A 17,806-nucleotide genomic window follows, 5' to 3' on the forward strand; every position below is an offset into this window, starting at 1 on the left:
ACCCCTTGTTCAAAAAACTTATTAAAATGCCTTTTTCTTTAATTTCATTGTCTTTCTTTTGTGATGTTTTTAATTTTAGTGTTCTAAATAAAGAAAAATTAAAAATATAAATTATTAGTATGGATTTTATTGTTCTTTGTTTTGTGCTATGCCAGTTTTAATTGTAAAATATAAGAGCCTTTAGCGTGCACACAGATTACTGAAATTACACCACTCATATTTTCTTGCTTGTACACACATTTATTTCATTCTTACCAGAACAATAAAAACACTGCATTATTTTACTTCTTGACATGCACATATTCTACCAACACCCTCTACCTTCAGCTACTGATGAGTAAGGAAGGACTGCAAGGAAAAGGAACTACGGGTTGCCCTATCTTCCCTTATCTTTCTGTGTCATCATGTTCAGTGTGTTTGCCTAATACAGGGAAGCAATATGAGTGAAAAAGGCTGTGATGGGGTTCCTTGGTCATCCGTGTTCCTTAGAAGGCCATTGCTTCTTTGTGCGTCCGAAGCAATTCTGGTTGAAGTGGAATCCCTGGGGCTGAGAGTGCTCCTGCGTACTCACTTGTAGACCTGATGCACTCACCTTGTACTGTCTTTGGGTCTTGCTGCACTGCCACCCATCGTGGGCTCACTAGAATTCTGTGCTCTTGGGGTATCACACAAGCCGTGTGCACTTGGGGCAGCAAGGACCCACAGTGGCCCTGTGACACCCTTGTGTGCATATCTCCTCTGCTCACATGCCTGCTCCACTGTCCGACCAGACTTCACTCACAGAATATAAGTTCAAAGGTAACATTTTGGAGAATTTCACGACAGCGACAGCAGAACATTGAGCCAAGTGGTTGTATGCCCTTGAAGCTGGTCCCGCCTGCACCTCAGACATTCCTGTCTCTTGCTTGCCCTGTGGGCCTGTACCCTGGATTCACTTGACTCTGTGGGTCAGGTTTACCATTTGCGGGCTTGGAGAAGATTGATTGGACAGAGCCTTTGTTGGCAGCCCCAGCCCAGGCCTGTGGTCTAAGAGTGCTTCTCTGCCCAGGTGCTGAAGGCAGCTGCCTGTGGGAAGCCTGGTTTCCTGATAGGTTTCTGGGCAGTCACTACCAGGGCTATTCATCAGCTCCAGGGGCTGTGAGCTCCACTAGTACAAATCAGGCCCTAAACACAGCTGCATCCCTGCCTAATTGTGTGGACTTTTGAATAAGGGGCATGGCTGAGAACATTTTTGGAAAAAGACTCAGGATTCAAAATTTATGATTTCTAAATTGAATTGAATTGTGGCATTCATTCCTCCCTATCCCTACTGTCACCTAGATTTCCTCTGCTATGAGTATTAATTGCCTGCCTCTGGGCACATTTGTAAACCTACTGTCCGAGAATTAGAAGTTCCGGCTTGCTCTCTTCACCTCTACCTTTATAATCTGGAGAAATTCCATCACTGGTACTTGGGACTTGATGTTCTGAAGATTTAGGTGATAATAGTTACCAAACTTCAGTGTGCATAAAAACCACCCGGGAAGCCCAGATTCTTGGGCCCCAACCCCAGAAATTTGATTCAGGTGGCTGGGGTAGGGCCCCTAAGAGAGTCTGTTGTGATACTCAGCCATAATTTTGAGAAATACTGACCTTTGGCCTCAAATTTTGTGGTGGTCTGGAACAAGGGGATTGCTCTGGGAACTAGCCGAAGCACTATTTCTTTTTCGGACTGAGAGCAGGGCTAGGGAGGGGACAGTGTTGGGTAAAGAGGCAGTAAGGCAGGAATCCTGGGCCTTTCTTGGGAATCTCTGAGGAGAGCAAATGTTTGCCCACCTGGAGATTCCAATTTGGTCCCCAGAGCATAGCCTCCACTGAGGAGCAGCAGGGACGTGCCTGATTTAACAGGGGAGAAAAGAAAATGAGACTAATTTTTGGGAATGTCATTAGGTGTGGCTGTGTTTTGAATTGCTAGGTGCTTTTTTTTTTTCCCCTGGGAAATGTTAATTTAATCCAGGGGGAGAGGAGCAGATTTTCCCTTTTTAACTGAATTTATTAAGGTGCTGAGGCGCCATTGCCTTGCTCTCTGTGATATTAGTGGTAAGGAGAGTCTGAGCTGTGCCCAGGGATTATGTTGATTCCATTTAGATCCTAATAATGCTGCACAGAGCAAGAGGAGGTCAGCAGGTTGGTGGGGCACAGCCTCTTGGAACATACAGATGGGTGGGAGGAGGCCGGGGTGGCTTGGCTGGCCGCTCTTCTTTACACAAATAAAATGGCCTGGCAATTTATTTATTACATTATGTAAAACTCTATAATATTAATACCTGTCATTTACTGCGTGCTTACTGCAGGTCAGACCCTGCGCTAAGCCTGTCCATTCGCCATCTCCTGTCACAGGAAGCCCCAGAGGTAGGTTTCCTTTGATCTCTGTTTCACACAGGTGGAAACTGAGGCCAGAGAAGTTGTAAGTGGCTGATTTGGGATTTTGAATCCTGGGGGTCTGTTGCCCGGAGCCTCAGCACTTAACCATGATTCTAGGCTTCATGGTTGAAGGCCTTCAATTACTTTCCTTGCCTTGTCTTTCCCTTGATTACCCTCAAATTGGTATTAGCTGTTGATAAGAACGACTGGAGGTGTCTGTACCTGATTTTGTGGATATCTCCCAGCACTGTTGTCTGACTTTCTGAGGTAGCAACTGTTGAACACAAGTTAATCCCTGAGTCTTTGGGCTGGGTTTTTGGTTTGTTTGTTTGCTTGTTTGTGTTTTCTTTTGTCCTTTGCTAGAAAAGGGTTTACAGGTAGGAACTGGCCCCGTCTTTCCCCTTCTGCTTTTACAGTGAAAGTCTTGCTTGCCTGACTGTTGGCCAGTGCAAGTGCTATTGCACAGACCCAGGATGAGGCAGGCCTGGGGGTATGGAGAGGTAGTAAGTTTTTTACAGGTGCTGTATTTTTCATTCACAATCCTAACTCCAATTCAGAGATAGAACATTTCTAAAACAGAAACGTTTGCATCCTGTGATGACCTGTGGAGAAATTAGTGCAGCTGGAAATCCATCATCAACCCTAATATACTACTTTGCAGTGTTTCCCTTTTTCTTTCAAAAGCTGTATAATTCTTTTGGTAATTCTCTCTGAATATTTTTTCTGAGGGAGTAGTATTTGTGTTCCTTTCGTTATATACATAAAGAAAGACACAGAAAAAGGGCAAAATGGCAGCTGTTTGATAAGTCCCTGGCCGAAGTGGTAGAACTCAGGTTTCTAAATGAAGTAAGCAGGTTTCTGGGTTTTGTGTCTAGAAGCGTGGACTCTGTTCCTGTGGACCTGTGGCAGACAGGGCAGTGTTCTGTTCTTATTAACCTTTTCCAAGAAGGTCTGGCTTTCCCTCTAAGTTGACGACCATAATTTTTCAGATGCTAAACGTCACCCTCTTAATCTAATTAGCCAGTACATCATTTTGAAGACATAATTTTATTTTGGAGGGAGAAGGGGGTTAGTTGTTATGGTTATTTGCCAAGATTAACAGTCTGTATTCTCTCAGTTGGATTTTTGGGAACTGCTCTGTGAGGTGACATAGAGGTGTGCCTCGCTGTAGAAATATCCGGTATACTTGCTCACCATTTAAAAAAATGCACAGAAAAGATACTTTGGGTGGAATCTTAGTGCTGGAAGGGACCTTAAAAATCATTTGGTTCAGACCTTCATTTTCAAATGAGTTCCCTAAGGTCAAGTGTGTTGAGTAGCTTTCCCTTGGTTCACCTGTGTGGTTGGTGGCTCAGCAAGAATACAGCCCATTTCTGGTTCTTAGTTTAGGTTTCTTTCTGCAACAATTTAAGACCTCTCCAGGAATTCATTCATTTCTCCAGTATATATATTGCCACTATGCTAGAAGGAAAAAAGAAGCTATGATCTTTGGTCTCAGGGTCTTCTTGAGTGGGAATCCAAACCCTTGCCTCTCAGAGGATGGTGCCTGGGCCAGCAGTGTGGGCATCACCTAGGAGCTTGCCAAAAGTGCAGAATCAGAACCTGCATTTTGACAGAGTCCTGGGTGACTGGTGTGTGCCTTAAGGTTTAAGAAGCACTACGCAAGAGGAAGGCATGCTGGTTTGGATTGTTTTATGTCCCCCAAAACGCCATGTTCTTTAATGCAGTCTTGTGGGGGCAGATGTATTAGTGTTGATTAGGTTCAAATCCTTTGACTGAGTGTTTCCATGGAGATATGACTCAATCAACTGTGGGCAAGACCTTTGATTGGATAATTTCCATGGAGGTGTTACCCCACCGATTCAGGGTGGGTCTTAATTAAATCACTGGAGCCATATAAAAGAGCTGACAAACAGAAGGAACTCAGAGCAGCTGTAAGTGACATTTTGGAGAGCAGCTTAGAGAGACATTTTGAAGATGGCTGTTGAAAGCTGACACTGACTTTTGGAGAATGCCATTTTGAAACACAACCTGGGAGCAAGCAGATGCCAGCCACGTACCTTCCCAGCTAACAGAGGTTTTCTGGATGCCAATGGCCTTTCTGCGGTGAAGGTAACCTATTGTTGATGCTTTACCTTGGATACTTTATGGCCTTAAGACTGTAACTTTGTAACCACATAAACCCCCTTTATAAAAGTCAATCCATTTCTGGTGTTTTGCAAAATGGCAGCATTAGCAAACTGGAACAGAAGGACATTTCAGAAGCAAAAGCTAAGTCTTGAGGCTGAAGCCAGGATCCACCTTCACGTCTCCAATCTGCTCATCTCAACATGGCCTTGAGCCTAACAGTGACGATGGACTGTTGGGAGAAGAGAGTGGCACCCATCCTTCGCTGGCATTCCAGCACGGTCTAATCTGGATCTCCCTGGCTTCCCAGCCTTAGTCTGACTTACTGCCCCAGCAGGTCCTCTGACCTGTCCTGTGTAATTTCCTCCTCATGTGCATCAGTCCCCCACCCTCACCCCATCCCGAAAAACCAAAAAAACCATCTTGCCTGTCTCAGGCAAGAACAAGCACCGACTGCTCAGGAGGCCCAGCAGCTTCAGATCTATGAACCCTGTAAATCCCATTTATCTTGGATGTTCTGTTAGCATTCTCATTCTTTTATCTGTTTCCTCAGGAGCTGGCCTACCTACCCAGTCAATTGACAAAAAGAATTTGATTATACCATTTACCCCCCATGCATTTAAAAGTCACCACTTCCACTTGCATCATAAACTTCTCAAGAAGACACCCAGGACTGTTTTGAGTTAGTTCAGTTAAAAAATAAAGTGTTACTTAGTCAGGGGTTTTTGCCTTTCCTTTCATCTGCCAGAGGTGAAAAGGAATTTTAAATTTGTTGATGCATTAGAATTTTCTAAGTATCTGATAAAAACTCTTAAAGACACAAAATGTGTTTTTAGTATTAATTGGGGTAAGTCAATGAGGCATAGCTTCCTTAATTCTTGTACTAATTAAGAGTCTTCTTTGATTGAGTCTCCTCTCCAACCTTCAAGTAAACTTCCACACGTGCTTGCTGGAAGGAATGGAAACTAGAGTTTAAGGGCCACTTTGTGCTCTTCCATAATCATTTTTTTCATTTTTAATTCCTGTGACAATCCTGTGAGGTAGGTTTTATTCTTGTAGTTACATAGATGCTTGGCAAGGTTGAGAAATTTGCCTGAAGACATACAGATCCAACATCTGAACCCCTGTTTGCTGAAGCCATGCACATAATACTCCTCTTAATTGCCCTTGCCTTACTCTGTTTGAGTATAATATTTTACTTGAGCCATCTGGAAATACCCTCTCTTTTTTGGTCCCTCATTTGATTAGTACTTCTCTAATGTCTTCTTTGTTTTAACTAAACAGATCACCACTGTTTCCTTGAGGGAATTTTTCCTGTGCTGACCTTCTGCTGTCTTACAATGTGGATGTAGTTTTAAATACCTCAATTGTCTGTGTCCCTGTTCTGCTTTGTGTCAGGGTTGAGTGATTGAGGTTTGGGGCTGGGCTCTTAAGGGGTTGAGTTTTTGTCATAGATCTGATACTGACTTTCGGTTTGCTAAAGCTGCTGGAATGCAATATACCAGAAATGGGTTGATTTTTAACAATGGGGATTTATTAAGTTACACGTTACAGTTCTAAGGCTGTTAAAATGTCCCAATTAAGGCATCAACAAGAGGATACCTTCTCTGAAGACAGGCTGCTGGCATCCAGGGTTCCTGTCTCATGGAAAGGCACATGGCAATGTCTGCTAGTCCTTCTTGTCTGGTTCTGGTTTCAATGGCTGTCTCCAAATGTCTCTGGGCATTTTTTCCCCCAGTTCTCTGGGCTTTTACTGTCTTTTATCCTCTTCACAAAGGACTCCAGTAAAGGATTAAGACCACCTTGAATGGGTGGGTCACATCTCAATTGAAATAATCTAATGGAAAGGTCCCACTCACAATAGGTCTGCCCCCACAAGAATGAATTAAAAGAACATGATCTTTTCTAGGGTACATAACAGATTCAAACTAGGAACTGACTAAATCACTTAATATAATGGTTATTGATTCAGCAAATGTTTATTAAGCACCTACTATTTGACACACGCTGTCATTAATCTAGTCCTCAATTTCTTCATCTATAAAAGGTCAAGTGCTATCCCTTAATCTCTCAATGTTCTTATCAGGAAAAGCTAACATAGCACTTTGGAAGTATAGATAATGTACCTGTATACATTATTTGTATATAATTACTTATATTTATGATGCTACTGATGACTTATCATAGAACCTGAACTAGGAGTTGTCAGGAGGGAGAAGGGTTTCTTTGAGCCCCTCACACTATTTCCTTAATCTCCTGGCAGAATGGTGTTCTGTGTACAAATGTCCAAGTTCAGAGGTGTCATCTGTAATCTGGTTATTCCATAGGGAGAAAGCTCCTTGACTGTGATTGCCTGTTCTTACAGTGAAGTGTGATGGAGGAGTCAGAGTAGGTATTCCCAAACAAAGTTCCGGATCAGCTTCTTAATTGATAAAAGGCTTAATCAGCGTTTAAGCAGATATTGTCACTTCTCTCTCCCTCTCCCTCTCTCTCGCGCGCACACACACACATGCTGCTGCTACTACTACTACTACTACTACACAAAACTGGTTCCCATTCCCTTAGGGAGGAAGTCCAAATTCCTTAGCTGACATTCAAGTCCTTCCATGATTTGATTCTAGCCTCTCTTTCCAGTCTTAATCCTGTGCATCCAGCTGAATTTCATGATGTTTCTGTGTAGGTCCTCCACTTTTGCATCTCTCTTTCTTTGCTCCGTGTTCCCATTGCCTAGAATACCTTTCCTTGCCTGTCTCCTCTGCCCTGCATCTCCTCCCATTTCTGCATGTCCCAATAATACTGAATTTTAAAGGCTCTGTTCAAATACCACACCCTATTCTTTTTCTCTGGGTGGCCTCCTCCAGTGGCCCAGCTGGAATGATAATACCGCTTGCACTTCTGTGGCCTTTTTTCCCCTACTCTTTGATTGCCTGAGAATGTTCTACCTTAATTTGTAGTTTTGAATACTACACAGGTTATGCTCTTCCAAATTGTATGCCCCTTAAGGATATGGAATGTATACATACCATTTTTTTTTTCTTTATTTGAATACCTTGATGCCAGGTTCTTAAATATTTGAGTGAATTAGGTAATATGGTATAGTAAAGTGTTTGGGGGTCAGAGGGGCCACTAAATAGCTGTGTGATCTTGGGCACATTATTTAACCTCTCTGAGCCTCACTTTCCCAATTAGCAAAATGGCAATAATATCCACCCAACAGGATGGTTGTTAGGATGAAATGATTTAAAGTTCTTAGTATAGACTCAATAAATTAGTCCTTAATATAGTAAGTCCTCAATATATGAATGATTAATTTATTCAGAGTTATTTTGATGTAGATTAAGGCAGGTTTGGGTCTCCCATATTCTTCTTGAGGGCGGTTCCGTGTAAATGGAATTAGAAACCTCATCTGGAAAAGGGAGGCACACTTTTTAAAAAAAATCAACTCTGAAAATTTCATTAGCCTTACTGCTCTGGTTGGAAAAACAAATTCTCCAGAGTCAGTGCTGGCTATGGCCTCATTTAGGAAATATGGTTTTAGGGAAAAGGCTTCAGGAAAAGCATGCAGATGTATAATCAGAATGCAAATTACATAATATGCCATGGTTGATATGGTTGGTGGGCATATCATCCGCTTTGGTGAGTTGAGAGGTTTTCCAAGTCTGCTTCTGCCAGATTCGAAACAATGTGAGAGACATATTGGTGATGACTTCATCTCTCCAGCCCTTCTCCTCTGGGTCTCAGGCTTGAATGCATAAGATGAACACATGGCCTCTTGAATATTTTAGAGCTATTCTTTACACATGGAGGCCAGGGCCCCTCCCTCGATTGCTGGTTGAACGCCCACTGAACATTTCCCTTCTCGGGTGGTGCAGCTTCATCAACCGGGGCAGGGTCTGCCACCCTGCGAGTCCTCCCCAGGAATGCATTTAAAGCTGGCCCTGTCATTTCTCCTTGTCTTAGCACACCTTCTCTGATACAGTTGATTGCCACCTAGTGGCCACAGGGGAGACTGTGTGACACAGAAACTAGAATGGTATGGGGGAATTTATGCAGTTTTAAGATTCGAACATGTTCTATTTCCGTTTGCTAGTATAACGCAGGGATTCAGGCTGTAGAATGGCAGTTACAAGGGGGCATCATTTGTTTTTCTGATAGTAAAGCACATCAAACTAGGTTTAAAATGCTACACGGATTTGAGGAGATGAAGAGTAGGGGGAAAATGCTTCTCCCAAGCAGTTTCTGATAGGATATGTTCTCAGTTTGTCCAGATGTGGGGAGAGAGAGAAGGAAGTTCTATGGAAACTCTTCTTTAACCTGTTTTGATTCTGGGTTGGTGGATGTACCGGGGCAGAAAGAGGCCAGTTCACTTGTAGCTCATTTCTCCAGTTCCCTTGGTGCAGAGGTTTTCCTTTATGCTCTTGCTGGTAGCCAGCCCTCCAGCTCTGCAGGAATCATCCTCAAAAGACAACATTAAAGGAGGAAGTTCTGTGCTAACAGTAAACACATTCCTGCATATACCAAGCTCTAGCTAGAACTTACGTTAAGCTGGAGTTTCTCCTGACTTCATCTGCTTTTTTTTTTCACTAGTCAGGGGTGAAGTTCACCTTGAAGTTAATGAATTAGTGGAGTGCCTGACTCCTTCTCTCCTTTTGGTCCCTCTGCATCCCCTGCTACCAGCCGGGCTGTGTGCTGGGCTCTGGGCATACAGTGATGAACAAGAAGGGACATGATCCTCACCCTTATAGAACTTACAGACATGGACTGAAGAATTACCTGAACAAATATAAAATTGCTAAGGAGAAGAGGCACATCAGAGGACTCAGGGAGTGAAAAATAGAGTAAGGTTTGGCCTGGTCAGAGAAGTCAGGGAAGGTTTCCTCGAGGAAGGAACTTTTGAACTGAGGTCTGCAGGCAGAGTAAGAGTCCATCAATTAGCCAAGTATAATTTTGGTAACCTGGAAGGACACAGAAAGGCAATAGGTGTGCTGAAAATAAATTTGATTGTAAGGTTATCGCGAGTCCTTCATTATGTGGTATACATATACATGTGTGTTTGTGTTTGTATATGTATATTAAGTCTTACCCAAGGAGAAGAAAGAAATGGTTTGATTGTGGTATTACTGATAAAACTTGTGTAAAATTAGGCTAGATTCTAATTTTAAAAACATTTTGGTAAACCTGTTTTAGCAAGAGAAGGATCATACTTGGCTTAAATTCTCTTAATTCCTGGGCAGATTAATGTTGGCATCTCCAGAAAGAAAAGGGCCCTTTCCTCGGGGCCCTGAGTGAGCAGGCAGTTTTGGGAGCAGTCTCTCGAGGCCCAGACTTCTAGCTACTTCTCTATTCCTTACCCATCTTGTCTCCTTGCTCAGAGGGACAGACAGAGCCTACCTGTTCTGTAAAGCAGATATTTGTCCTCCCCAGATGTTGGCAGTTAGGACTTCTCTCTGCTCTGGCCAACATTCTGCCTTTCTAGCAACAGATGTTTCTGCCAAGTAAATATTATTGACCCTGCTTGGCTGCTTGCTGTATCTTGTACTGCCTGAACATGAAACAGTGGGGTTATATGAGAAGGTGCCATGAAGCTTGGCAAGCACTCAGCACAGTACCGGATTCTCCTCCTTCCCTTCTCCTCTTACTAGAATATGCATGTTAGATTCCTGTGTGCATCAGAGTGAAAGGTCCAGAAATAAAGCTTTTGGGAGCTGCATATCCAAGGTGCTAATCTACATAAGATAGCACTGATTTTTGGTTTGAAATAGGCAGGAAGCAGTGGCTTTTGGTTGTTCTCATTTTGATGTCCTCTTGGCTGTCCCAAATCACTGCAGCGGTGTGAGGCAGCATGGTGTTCCCATGTGCTACAAGGATCTCAGTTGAGGAGACCTGGGATCAAGTCACAGTTCCCCTCCTTCTGTGCCCTTCTGCCAGTTATTTAACTTCTCTGAGTTCCAAACACAGATAGTTATGCTTGATTTCCTTGGGTCCTGTTACTGGAGGATTTCTCAATTAGGAAAGAATAGCCCAGACCTGCCTAGAACTGAACCCGACCACATCTGCAGTGCTTATCCAGACAGCGTGTCTCAGTGGAGTCTCCTGACAGCCCTGTGGGTTAAAAGTAGGACTGCTGCTTCTGTCAGATGAGATAACTGAGACTTTGCAATGAACCCAGGGTTGGTTGCGTATCTTGTCCACTGATAAAGCTGGAACTTGACCCCAGGAGCTGTTGGGGGAGGGGGTGGGGGAGGGTAAAGGATTAGTGTTGTTCAGCTTGTAATCAGAACCTCATGGAACGCAGGTGGAGAAGGGAGGTTCTCTAAAGCAAGCCTGAGATGTTGTTTCGAAAGACTGGGGAATGGGTTCTGAGCAAACAAAACAAGGGGTGTCTACTGTACCTTTCCTGAAAGATCTCTGTTGTTAAGCGTGGGCCATTCAAGCCCAAGGTGAGTTCCTTCTCAGGTTCCAGTAATTGGGAGTCTCACTCTACCCAGCTGTCGTCACTGGCCTACAGCCCAGTATTGACTCCATACCAACACTCATTACTTGGTCTTACATCAGGAGGATTGGTCTCTTTATCAATTTCCTGGAGCCCTGTTCCTTCTCAGGTTTATGCCATAGCAGAGTATGCTACTGCCGTTGCACAATGAAATCAGGTTACCTTCTGGTCATAGGGTAACAGACCTTAGGTCTGGTTAAGTCGGTCCTCCTGTGAAAAGGCCCCACAAAGATCCTGTTGTGCATTATTAGCCGCTCCTTGGTCTGCATTGGCAGCTGCCCTTGGCAGCACAGCTTCTCATATGTGTGCTGGGCACTTTCCCAAACCTGGCTTACATTTCACCTTTTTTCACTTTGTTGAGATGATTGTCCAGTTTGAGTCTTACGTGCCCTGCTGGGGCAGCACAGGAGGAGAGTTAGGTGGATAGAGAAGAAAACTTGTTCTCATTCTTTGCTGAGGCCTTTCCTTGTGAATTCTTATGAGGGGAACATTCTGGCTAAAATAAGAATGTTTTGGTTCTTATTTGGTTCACCCCTCACATTGGGGCCGTTGGGTTTAATTTTTACTCTGAGCTCTTGCTCTCTTCTTTTCTTCTCTGGTCTATAGCCTCCTTCCTTCCTCCCTGCAGCATTCTGACTTTCACATGCATCTGTTTCTTTCTTGACCTGACTGGGAGTGGCTTGTGTTCTGAGGGTAGCCTTAATCTGGGTTGATCAGTTTTGACAGATGCCTCCTTCCCTTGCTGGCATCCTTTGACTTTTGGGCAAGAAGCAATCTGTTAAAGTGGCTGCACCACGAATATACCAGGGACCACTGGCTGTTTGCTTCTGTATTCTCCTTCTCAACCTTTCAGGGCCTTCCTCTTTTGGAGTAGAGCAGACTGCCTTGCTCATGTCACAGCTAGCCCGGGACCCATGTCCTCAGAGGTGATGGGAGTGGGCGGTCTAGGAGCCGGAGCTTCTGGTGTCTGAGCATGGCCTGAGCCCAGTACCCAGGCATAGCAGGACGGCCCGAACTGGGCTCTTCCATTAGCAGCCACAGCTTGGAATGAACATTGGGATTGGAGAGCTAGAACACTTGGGGTTGGATTTGTAAACAATGCATTGCACACACTGAGTGAGCAACATTGCCAGGTACCTGAAGAGGGGGAAACAAAAGACACACCAAAACCCAGGAAACCAAAAGAAGAAAAACATGACCCCTAACTTCAAGGGACAAATCTGGGAACTTAAAAAGAGAAGTGCTGAAGATCATGGGTGCTTTTATTCCAGTAGATAATGTTGATCTGAGAAGCTGGAATACCTTTTTTATTTATTTTTTCTTTTCTCCAGAATCTTATTAAAGCCAGGCCTTGTTGCTGTTATGCCTCATATGTCCCTCCTCTGGGAATTTGAACGTAATGTCATTTCCCCTTCAATGAGGGAAACATGTGTGAGGGTAATTTGAATGATTAGCCTAATCTGCAGGAAGGCTGCACGTGGAATTAAGTTAAGAACATTTGTACTGAGTAACAGTGCCTGTCAGGCCACTTCAAGGTACCTTCATGGTTTTATACCTTTAACAGAAGCTGAGGGCTCATGAAGGATCATTGGCTTTTATTACTGTATTAAGTGAAAGTTTATTTTAAAAATTTGACAGGGACCTCCAAGAGTTTTCTTTATAGATACCACATGTGAGATATGTTTTTACCCCAACTTAAAACATTGCCGGGGCTTTGTTCTCACGATGGAATGTGGCAACCCAGGGAAATTGTTCAGGTGGAGATTTGTCAGCCACTGTTCTCTTGAGGGGAGCCAGAGAAGGTTCCGAGAACTCGGCCTCTTCTGCACTTGAGTTGAAAGAGGAAGTCCAGGTGGTCGTGTGCCATCAGGGTGGGGCAGTTCCAAACCCTTTCCAGCTTTTCCCAGCCTCCCTACCTAAAACATCCATTTCTGTTGTGGAGTAGCACAAAGGGGAAACTCTTGTTGAGTCAGGCAGGGGAGCATCTACACTGACCACATGGAAGGTGGTGGCAGACCTGGTGCTCACTCCTGAGGATGCTAATGCATTTCCACGTTGTCAAATGGGGGTGACCTGACACACTTTGTGGCTCGAGGAATTATAGATGAGTAGAATTGTTAAAGCAAATGCAACAAAAATGTTTTCTAAAGCAGATAAACACTTCCTGTGATACATAGGTATTTACTGTTTTTGGATTCACATTTTTGGGGGCTTTGAAATGGACTCAGGGACAAATTTGTTAGCTGCCACATTAATAGAAAGATGAAAAAATGCAGCAAATATGAAAGCCAGTTTATCTCTGTAATTCATGTCTTTTACTCTCTTTTTCTTGCTAGATTTATCTTCAGCCAAGCGGAAATTTGCAGATTCCTTAAATGAATTTAAATTTCAGTGCATAGGAGATGCGGAAACAGATGATGAAATGTGTATAGGTAAGTCATAACCTTGCATAAAACAAAAAAGTTCTTTCCTCACCACAAGTTTCAGTGTCCTGGAAGAGCCTTTTCCCTGGGAAAGGAAGTGTCTGAGGTTGGTAAAGAAAGATGGCTACAATAGCAGTGGAGGGTCAGAGTTATGTGAGGAGTGAGGGCTCCGGGCTATTCTGGGCTTCTCAGAATTCTAGGATTGCCTTACTCACTCTCCCACCTGCAGGAGAAAGAAATGTTGAGACTTTGCATTGGGGCTCTCCTCTTCACCTTCCTTTGGCTTTCTTCTTCTGGCTGGCTTTGTGATGCTCTTTCCCCAACTACAGTACTAAGAACTTAGAGTAGAAGCAAAAGATAGGTAGGTGATGGAAGAGTTAGAGGAGAGGTTATCAAACGATAGCTCGTGGGCTGAGGTCAGAATGCACCCATATTTTGTGTGACTCTCATGTTTTAATCAAATTACCATATAAATTGAATTTATATGAAATTCTGGTTTTGCAGTTTCTTTGACTAATTGGGGAATCTGATCCACTGGTCCCACATTCTGGCAGGGCAACAGTTGACTGGAGCCATGTAGCTGCTGCTGCCTTCAGAAACAGATGGGGTCTTGATGTCCAGTTCACTGTGGGCCCCATCTCTCCCTTTTGTTTCCCCAACAGGAGGCTGAGGGTGGGTCACCATTTAATGTCTGTACTGCTTTACTCTTCAGTATCACCTGCCTTGTCTTTTATATCCAGCCCTGAGCTCAGAGCATTTGCAATGTCAAGACACCTTTCTTTGCCAAGTCTTAGTTATTACACTTTATTCTTCTTACTTTGGGTGTCTTGGCTGACTCCATTAAGAGAGCAAGAATTGAGAAAGTTAGAGTCATCCGATGCTTATTGAATCTTTGTTGCCATGCTGAGTGCCAGAGTCTGGGGATGAGCAAAGGCTATTAGGAGGCAACTGGGAACAGTAAAAACAGGTCATTGTTGTAACTCCTGGCTGTATGAATGCTTTTCATAACTTTGTGCAAATGTTCCAAGTATTCTCTGAGCTATTGCTTTTAATGCCAATTGCCTTTGGGAATAATTTTGGTGAAAGAGACTATCCTCCATGCTGCAGGCTGCATTCTATTAATAAGTGACTTGAGGACTCAGAGAGAACGGACTCAAAGAGAAGCCAGAGATGTGGCTTCTGATGTCAGCAGCACTGTTTGTTTAGTTCTCATGCCAAAGAAAAGGTTGGGTTCTGACGCAGCTCCACGACAAAGGTTGAGGAGGTTGAATCCTGGACAGGAAATCCTTTGCCTCCTAAGCAGAACCCTGCCCCTTCCAGCCCAGGGTCTGGGAACCAGCCAGCATTTCACCAGTCCCAGGTGCCCTCAGAAATTGGCTGGTCTCTTCCTTAAAGAAATCCTTCCCAAGCTTGAGTGCCAGGTGGAATTAACCTGCATTTCTGGGTCATCCTTATTGGTTAATGATTGAAAGATAAGGACAGTCTTGGGAAGCAATTGACTTTAGACTTCTGCACATGCCAAGGGATTTAAATCCATAGCATAATAGCTTTAGCTGGCAAGGCTCCCGAAGGCCTGTTGCTCTCCTTCTACCTCATGGCCTCTCTCTCTTTTCCAGCAAGGTCTTTGCAGGAGTTTGCCACTGTCCTCAGGAATCTTGAAGATGAACGGATACGGATGGTGAGTAAGACTGGGCTGGTCTTGGACCCACAAAGTATGGTTGTTTCCAGGGAGCAAGTGATTGATTGTCAGAAGGACTGAGTTCCTGTCCAGGCTCTGCCACCTGGGTGCCGTGAGCTCCTGAGCAAGCTGCTTCTCTGGACTGTGATTTCCCCGCTTCTGAAATGGGGATCCTCATATCTGCTTTGCAGAGTTTGAAGCCTTTTGTAAATGGTAAAGGATTATCCTGGATTGTTTGATTGGATTGTTTGATTGATTGGATTGTTGTTGCCCTCCTAAAGATTCACTTTTAAAAATATAAGTTCTGGTCCCTATGTATGACTGCAGGGTGGATCTTTTGTATTATTTAACTTTTTCTGGCCTCAGATATTTCGCTGGCAAAATGGGAATGAAGGTGACCCGCTCCCTTTCTCTCCCCGCCTCATTAAACCTGTCCAAGAGCTCTTTGAGGGTAGGAGTCACTTTTACTTTACTTTTAATTCTGAAGCACCTAACACAGTGCCTGCTCTGTAGTAGGCACCCAGTAAATGGGCATTTAGTAAAAATTAAATTAAATTAAATTAAAGTAGCTCTGAACTGCTCTGCAAAGAATGACACTGTGCAAATTCAAGAATTAAACCTAGCTCTCCGGGTTCTTGGCCATTCTTTTGTGTGAGGATTTATTCTGATATGGACTAGCATTAATGGATGAGCGATCCCACATTCACAGAAGTTCTTTTATACCTTCCTCCCATCCCTAAGAAGTTGGGAATGAACCCTGAGTTGAAGTCCTCTGCTGGCTGATTGGTTTCTTGGATGGTTTGCCCCCAGGCTATGGTGTTCCCGGGGCCTAGGGAAGATCCCATCAATGAACATATTTCTTCTGTTCCCATATGAGCAGATTACAGTTTGAGCGCACACATAAGTCTGCTGAGACCTTACGTAGCCAAGTGCTTAAAGCTTTTTCTGTTTTTACACTCATGATGATTTTGTGAGGTGGTGCCTACGTTATCCCCATTTTCCAGATGAAAATCTTGAGGTTAACAGAGGTTAGGTATCTTGCTCAAGATCACACAGTTATAAGTGGCACAATCTGGATTCACACCAAAACCATGTTATACCAGAGGATATGGGAATTTCTTTAAAATTCCAAACCCAGCAGAAGCCTCTCACTTTCTGCCCTGCAGAGAGAGATTGTTGACTGCTGGATGCTTGTACCAGAATTGGTTGGGGAAGGGAGGGTGGCAGCGGTGGTGGTAGTGGTTGGAAGCAGAGGAAAGCTTGTGTGTTTGTGCACGTGCTACCATCTGAGAAAGGGAAGTGATTCTTTTGAGTCTGATTCTTGGCCTAGTCATTATTTGCTGGTGGGGGTGTGGTATGACTCCTAAATCACGATGACTACCCTGAAGATAACTATGACCAGTAGTGTAAGGGAACAATGACTGGATTATACATTTCAGCTTACCTCTGCAATTTTATTATTAATGTCAGTGAATTGAGTTTCTACTATCTGTATCTGGGTATCTGGCCATCTGCAGGCCCCTTCCCTACCTCCTTACCCTGTGACAGCTTCATAGTCAATACTAGCAAAGCTGTACCTTCTTTGGGAAGTCTTCCCTGACTTCCTGGGATATTTGGCCATTTTTTTCCATTTTCTTAATATCCAGTTCATCCCTTTGATCCTGCACTTACCACATTGTGTCCTGATAATCACTGAATGTGTCTGCATCCCGTAGTAAGTGTGAGTTCCCAAGGGCAGAGAATGTGCTTCTGTGTCTGCAACATCAAGCACAGTGCTTGGAACTGAGTGGAATTTATGCTGTCCTAGAATCTTAGACCCAGAAGGACCTTATTCCTCACCATCTGCAATCCTTCATTTGACAGAGGAGAAATCTGAGGACTTATGAAAGCTGATAGCAAGAGGTAATGGGACTGAGACAAGGACCTGGGTGTCCTGATTCCCAGTTGAGCACTACTCAGTTTATCATCTACTTAAGGATGGCTTCACAACCTGGATGCCCAATGGAATAATGAGAAGTTTACAAAATACTGATATCTGGAACTAAGTCCAGATGCTGATTTTATTGATCTGGAGTGTGACCTGCGCACAGAGATTCTTAAAAACTCCCTAGATGATTTTAGATGCAGTTAAGGTTGAGAACCACTGACCATCGTGAGATTCAGCAATCTCTAGTTGATTCATTGAAAATACTTAAACAAGTGAACCAATTAAGCAGCATCAAATAACAAAAAAAAACAAAATCAAATGGCATGCAATGCTTGAGTATTAAAATGAACTCTTCTGAAAGAAATACTGTCATATTTGAGAAAAAGGCAAATGGGAGTGAACTTGGAGATCTGCCGCCTTCTGTCTCTCACACTGTCCAGTCAGTTCTTTACTGTGTTTGTCTACAGTTTTTGGCATTTACTCTGTTGGTTTCGTAGTGATGCACATGCATATGATTTAGAAAAATAATGCTTTGTTGCAATGAGATTCCTGAAATAGTTGAGCAAAGAGTGAGTAATGGACGATTTAAGAGGAAGATTGTAAAATATGGTACTGCCTTAGAGAAGACTAGAGATTCTTATATTTGGAGCAATCCAGCCCACTGACCTTACAGGAGGAAATTAGAACCCAAAGAGGTTAAATGTTTTGCTCATGGTCACACAGTTGGCTGCAGATCAAGAGGTCATTCATTCATT

The 17,806-nt window shown here is 43.5% G+C and overlaps 1 protein-coding gene across 8 annotated transcripts in view; it reads left to right on the top strand.

Annotated features, from left to right (window-relative positions):
* The window catches only part of ARHGAP26 (Rho GTPase activating protein 26), a 456,250-nt gene that overhangs the window by 103,164 nt on the left and 335,280 nt on the right, over positions 1–17,806 (top strand). For all 8 annotated transcript variants that reach the window (XR_005211383.1, XM_037801456.1, XM_037801453.1 and 5 more), the window contains exons 2-3: positions 13,360–13,455; positions 15,063–15,124. Coding sequence is in view for 7 of the 8 variants with exons in the window: in XM_037801453.1 (XP_037657381.1) it covers positions 13,360–13,455; positions 15,063–15,124 (158 nt within the window). In the remaining variant the exon portion in view is untranslated. The remainder of the gene's footprint in view (positions 1–13,359; positions 13,456–15,062; positions 15,125–17,806) is intronic.

The sequence above is a fragment of the Choloepus didactylus genome, chromosome 13, assembly GCF_015220235.1.
Source record: "Choloepus didactylus isolate mChoDid1 chromosome 13, mChoDid1.pri, whole genome shotgun sequence".
In the NCBI taxonomy this organism is placed as follows: Eukaryota; Metazoa; Chordata; class Mammalia; order Pilosa; family Megalonychidae; genus Choloepus; species Choloepus didactylus.